This window comes from Brugia malayi (assembly GCF_000002995.4).
Source record: "Brugia malayi strain FR3 genome assembly, contig: Bm_v4_ChrX_scaffold_001, whole genome shotgun sequence".
NCBI classification, from domain to species: domain Eukaryota; kingdom Metazoa; phylum Nematoda; class Chromadorea; order Rhabditida; family Onchocercidae; genus Brugia; species Brugia malayi.
In genome coordinates this window covers 22,678,156-22,684,439 of record NW_025062479.1, presented here as the reverse complement: position 1 = coordinate 22,684,439, position 6,284 = coordinate 22,678,156, and the positions used below count along the sequence as shown (strand labels likewise).

The 6,284-nt window shown below is 25.7% G+C and overlaps 2 protein-coding genes across 4 annotated transcripts; one reads left to right on the top strand and one right to left on the bottom strand.

Annotated features, from left to right (window-relative positions):
- Nucleotides 1–659: 659 nt before the first annotated feature.
- Nucleotides 660–3,027, top strand: Bm8984 (Uncharacterized protein; the record flags this gene model as incomplete). 2 transcript variants are annotated; one of them, XM_043075809.1, is made up of 4 exons in its annotated part: nt 660–756; nt 1,751–1,867; nt 2,050–2,213; nt 2,860–3,027. In XM_043075809.1, the coding sequence occupies 4 exons, from the start codon at nt 660–662 to the stop codon at nt 3,025–3,027; spliced, it is 546 nt and encodes a 181-aa protein (XP_042931743.1). The 2 variants fall into 2 exon arrangements, with proteins under 2 accessions (XP_042931743.1, XP_042931742.1); XM_043075808.1 differs by having other exon boundaries at nt 1,751–1,873.
- A 1,213-nt stretch (nt 3,028–4,240) lies between these two features.
- Bm496 (Uncharacterized protein) lies at nt 4,241–5,773 on the bottom strand (the record flags this gene model as incomplete). 2 transcript variants are annotated; one of them, XM_043075806.1, is made up of 5 exons in its annotated part: nt 4,241–4,348; nt 4,530–4,708; nt 4,821–4,883; nt 5,149–5,230; nt 5,747–5,773. In XM_043075806.1, the coding sequence occupies 5 exons, from the start codon at nt 5,771–5,773 to the stop codon at nt 4,241–4,243; spliced, it is 459 nt and encodes a 152-aa protein (XP_042931740.1). The 2 variants fall into 2 exon arrangements, with proteins under 2 accessions (XP_042931740.1, XP_042931741.1); XM_043075807.1 differs by lacking the exons at nt 5,149–5,230; nt 5,747–5,773 and having other exon boundaries at nt 4,821–4,869.
- Between the last annotated feature and the right edge of the window lie 511 nt (nt 5,774–6,284).

The window sequence follows — 6,284 nt, the reverse complement described above, 5'->3', positions numbered from 1 at the left end:
ATTATCAGTTAAAAAATTTATAATACAAATTATTATCAATTAAAAATTTTATTATTATAAGTACAAATTATTATCAGTTAAAAATTTTATAATACAAATTATTATCAGTTAAAAAATTTTTATAGTATAATACAAATTATTATCAGTTAAAAAATTTTATAATACAAATTATTATCAGTTAAAAAATTTTATAATACAAATTATTATCAGTTAAAAAATTTATAATACAAATTATTATCAGTTAAAAAATTTTAGTACAAATTATTATTAGTTAAAAAATTTTATAATACAAATTATTACCAGTTAAAAAATTTTATAATACAAATTATTATCAATTAAAAAATTTTATAATACAAATTATTATCAGTTAAAAATTTTATAATACAAATTATTATCAGTTAAAAATTTTATAATACAAATTATTATCAGTTAAAAAATTTTGTAGTACAAATTATTATCAGTTTATTTCGTTTTTTTTTTTCTCAAATCATTATCATCTCGTAGTATTTCGCTTTTTCTAATATTTTGTTCATTCCTATACGAAAAAAAGAAACGTCTGAGGTGCATTGCTTGATTATTTACTGAAATAAAATTATTTTAGGAAAATAAATTAAAAGTGAAATTGGAAGAATAAAAAAAAAAAAAAAAATGGTATAGAAATGTCATTAGCTATCTCAAAAATGACCGATTCAATCAATTACAAGAAATCATCAAATCTGACTACTTTTGGAAATGATAGCTCTGAAATTGAAAATAGTAAGTTTTGCTTTTTATTTTATTAAAAATATGCAACAACTCAGATATATTCAATTATTAAAATAAATATTTTTAATTAAGGATAATTATGATTAAATTAAAAAGAAAAATTAGAGAAAATACTGTATGATAATGATTATTGTTATTATTCTATTCGAAGCATACGAAAATTTCATTATTATCAGTAGCACTAATTGAAATTAACAATTTTTAATTTCTAATTAATGATAAGATAAATTAGAATTTTATAGGGAAATTTAGGACAATATGTGCTGGTAAAAACAAAATAGTGCAGAAAATTCAATTTCGAAGAAAAGCTACCTTTCACTCTCCCTTCTTCTATCTCTCTCTCTCTCTCTCTCTCCTTCTCCTTGTTTTTCTCTTTGAATTGCTTCAAACTTGTTTTTTGAATAAAAGAATGAAATTCCTGTGATGACTTCTCTTTGAGCAGTTGAAAAATTCAATCTTGAAGCTTTCTTTGTTTTTAATTTATCATAAAATTTAAAACAACTTACTTAAATTACATAACTGATTTGAATAAATTTTGTGTTGAACTAAAATTTAATTCAATTTCACTAAATTTACACCATATATTTGCTAAATCTGAATGATACTTTTCTTTCTTTTCATATTTCAATTTAATAATATGCAAAATCAATTTTTAATTTTTGATTTAATTAATTTAATAAATTGCAAAATATTGCTCATTTTTCAAATGTTTAATTCCAACTTTAATAATAGATAAGAAAACAGCTAAGGAAAAAGATAAAAGATTATAATAAAAACAAAGAAAAATTAAATTCAACAAGAAATTAATGAATTCATGAGAAAATAACTATCAGTTTTAAAATTTATAATTTAGTTTCACTTTAATATTTAATTTTTTTTTTTTTTTTACTTACTGATAAAATAATCACAAATATGAATAATAATTTGATTCTAACACAAATGCAATAATAGCTTTTGGTGTAATTTTATTTTCAACCTACTTTAGCAGATGAAATAATTGCATTTTACGATTCTCGACATGTCTCGAATCATATGGATGATGTATTGAATACTATATTAATTGCTATTAGTGCTGTTGCTATTATGACAGCATTTGGCATTGGTATCGGTATTGAAATTTATTACTTTAAATATATATATATATATATATATATATTTTTTTCACCTTTATTCAATCGTTAAAAAGTTCTAAAATTTATGAAATTTTGAAAATTTACAAAAACTTTTAATTTTAAAATTAATTAATTAATTAATATATCTTAAAAAAAAAAAAAAAATTATTAGCAATGGCATCAGCACTTTATCGTCGTCGAAGGAAACTTTGCGTTTCATCAAAACTATATCGTCATGCGAAAAGTTCATTTTTTGCAACAGAAACAGAAACTCATACCTGGGACAGTTTATCATTTAGTTGTTCTGCTACTGATTTTCCAGCATCAAAAATGCAAGTGAGTTCAATCATTTCTAATTATTTTATTTTATTTTTAAAATCTTTAAAAAAAAAAAAAAAAAAAAATAAACAAAATTTTAGATCATGTTATTTTTTTGGCTCTACAATTATAGTGAAATTAATTTTACTTAATCTTTTTTAATTAATATTTATTTTGAGAGAAACAGTACTTATTTTTTTTTTTAAATAAAATTGTTAAATATTCAACAAAAAGAAAAAGACGGTTAGATTGAAGTTTGGATACAAAAAATTGAAAAAGAAAATAATTTAGTAAAATTATTGATAATATAACTAAAAGAACAAAATAAGCAAAAAAATCTATTGAAAAGATGTAATATAACCGAGGTAGATTACCTGTGATGTTGATATATTGAATAGGTGAGATGTTGTCACAGGTATTCTGGTAATACTAATCATGATTATAATCATGATTAGATGATATCAGCTAGGAGAAATAGATCAATTCATATAGTATTAAAAGAGTGCATCGTGTATGTTATCATCTAACTACTCTTATCAATTGTAATAAATTGATTTTAAAATTATCAAAATTAAATCTCAATTTTCCTTATCAAAAAAGCTTCTGGAAACTAAGTTCAAAAAGACAATCATATCATTTCATATATATTTTATAAAAATTTCAGTTTCACTCATTGGAATCACTATCCGATGACTCATATATAAACAGTCTTGATGAAGCAATCAGTTATAAAGCATCAATTGTACACAAGAAATCACTAAAGAATGCGTCACCAAATTCAACCACTAACAAAACCGTTTCAGAACTTTCTGTTAATGTTAACAACCAATGAAATAATCTCATTTTTTTTCTTTTTTTTTTTTATTTTTATGATTTACAATTCTTTTTTCCTTTTTTTCTCAAATTTTAAACATTATTTGCTGAAAAAGAAAAAACCGGAAAACTTCAATACCAAATTGTCGTATTTAGCAACTCATTTATATAAACCTTAGTGGGAAAAAAAATTTTTGTATTTTCATTGCTACATATATTTTGGGTAAAACTTCCCCTCTCTTTTAAATAAATAGGAAAAAAAAAAAAAACGAACAGTCGAGAGCGCACTGAACAGATCAATCAGTATGGTATTGAATTATATATGTGTATAAAGATTAAAATATACAACAAAATGTGCTGGTATGTGGCGTTTCTGAAATTTTTTAACAAAAACTTGTATGTACTAAATTTATATTTATTTCTATTTGAATATGAAATAGATAAAGAAGTTAGCTGAAGTTCTATCATCGTTGAAGTTGAAGCAAAAGAGAAGTATCTATAACAAATATCAGAAATATTATACTAACCACTTTTTCATTTCATTAATTTCAAAGCATTCGAAGTGTTTACATAACTGTATCACATTTTTGCCTAATTTTTATAACAATTAGAAAGAATATGACATCGATACGAAACAAACTTCAATATATTTAATCGCTTTGCAGCATGACTTTGATTTCATAACCTGACTTTTGGTTTCATTAATGACATTTTGTGAATCATCTGTCCAATTATTTTATAAAATGCTAATCTGATTGAAAATCATCACAGTTGTTAAACAGCAACAAGAGTAATCTATTGCTATTTGGCTGATTTCATGACAAATTTCCACTTCCGTTCCATATCTTTGATGATTAACTCATTAAATTGCCTTCCAAATAAAAAAAAAAAAAAAAAAAAAAACGTAAATAAACCATAAAATAACACAAAGTTACTTCGCATTTGTCATTTTTTTTTTTTTTTTTATTATTAAATAGTAATGAAAAATCGATAATGAATATGTTGATAGGAATTGCTGAGGCAACAAGTTGTATGATCTCCACGAACTGTTACGGTGAGAAGTCGGAACAAAGTTTTATCTAAACTATATAATAAATTTGTATACTATTCAGACAATGAAAGTTTGACCTAAATTTCCAGATTGCTTTGGAATTAAATAAATCCTGGACACAATGATATATGTATATTGAAAAGGAACACTTAAAGAGATGTTACATCATCATCAGTTCTAATTAATGACGTTCTCTTAACTGAAAACCAGGGAGTAACCCAGAAGTGTTTGCTCGCGTCTTCTTTTCTTCCTCAATTTCATCTAAATATGGCTTAAGATACCATGTTTCCTGAAATAAAATGGTAAATTAGCAACTAGGAACAAATGCACTAACTAAAAAGTAATTTTTTTTTTTTTTTTGTACGCAAAGTAGACTTTCATTCAAGAAAGATGACATATAGAAATTGGATGCGCAAAATATGAAAAAATAGGATTAACTGGTTCATCACCAAACAATAGCATAGACTTACATCCTCCCACTTCGTCCACTTTTCTTTTGGTAACTGTTCACCATGGGATTTCATTGTATGTGCATGATAGAGTCGTATTTTGCGTTCATCAAAAAGCCATGGTTCTTTCAAGTTCAAACGACGTAGTGCCTCCTTTACTTCTGGAGCTGGCTCGAAACACTGATCATGAAAGAGCAAACCTAAAATTTCCAATTGCAACAAACGTTCAAAACTACAACTCTGTTCAATTTCTACCAAATTTGATATTTCCTTTTAAACCAATAAAGAAACAGAAAGTCATTAAAAGAGAACCATATCGTCTTCCGCTCCAGCCATATGACCATAAATAATACCGCAGCATATTAGCCAACTTCCCTGTAAAAGAAGCATTTACAGTACGCTGGATATAAAATGTAAACGAACTGGTGTAAGTTGGAATAAAAAAAATTTTTACAAAAGAGAAATCCTCTTGAAAAGTCGCGAAAATGATCTCGATGTTATGCAAAAACACTGAGAATAAACCAGTGAAATAGAGATCTGTGCACTTCAAAAATCTTCTCATTGCTATATAACATCTGTCTAGGAGTATATTTGCTTAAAATTTCTAAACTATTCAGCAACATTGATAACATGGAAATACCGTTATAAGTAAATTTGATGTTTTTGGCAGCTGGTGAGACATTGTCCCAGCGAGCTATTAACGATGGCTGAGAAAGGGCAACCTGAAGAAATTATTAGAGTTAGGTTAAAAGAAACTGTCAGTTACAGTTCAATCATTAAATAAATAGAACTTACCAATAAATTTTTGTTATATAAACTTCCATGTAGAATATATATTCCCAGAAATTTAATAGCAGTTAAAAAGATCTTTTATATGTTGAATGGCTAAGAGAACCAATTCACTAGTCAAAGAAGCAAAATACATTAGAACAAAACAGATTAAAGGCTACAATTAAATTCCATTCATTACAAATTAATGAATTAATTAATGACGAATTAACCTACATGATTTAGTAGTATCCTAAACCTTTTTCATCTCGAATTTGTTTTTAATGAGTCATTAATAAGTAACAAAGTTTATGGGAAAAATTAAACCAAAGTAAACACTGAAATTTATATCACAATGCTATAAAAGCTAACTCATTATTCCCATGAACATACTAGTATTATACACTCAGTACTGTGCATAAACAAAACTACTAGATAATATTTGATGTAAACTACAAAAACACTACAACCTTTGCTAGAAGTGTTGTACGCACCATTGTTTAACACCCTAAGTCACACGACAATGATGGATGGAGATGAACTGTCCCGAAATGTCGATTATCCTAAAATATTTTTAAAAAAAATACTGTTATTGATGGAAGGAAGAAAAAAAGCAAACTTACACGCGGTATTTTCTTCCGTCTAATATTCCTGAATTTTGAATTTTCATACCTTACTCTAACGTACTTACGCCAAACATAAATTGATCCCAGAACCATCCACGTTATCTAATTCAATTTCATTCACAAAAAAATTTCATTTAACTTGCCTCAATCATGCATAAACAATCCCTATCGTTAAGGCAAGCTAGAAGTAAATGTATTTACCAGTACTGCACGAAGTGATCGCTTACTTGTAAAATTTGTTTACTCCTCAATGTTTACAAAGAAAAAACAATAGACATGAATTCAACACTACGACAATTGTATGTTAATAATATCAACGAAACCAATTCCACACAATACGCAGCAAATTCACTTATGCTACTCTGACTTGATCCACTACGTA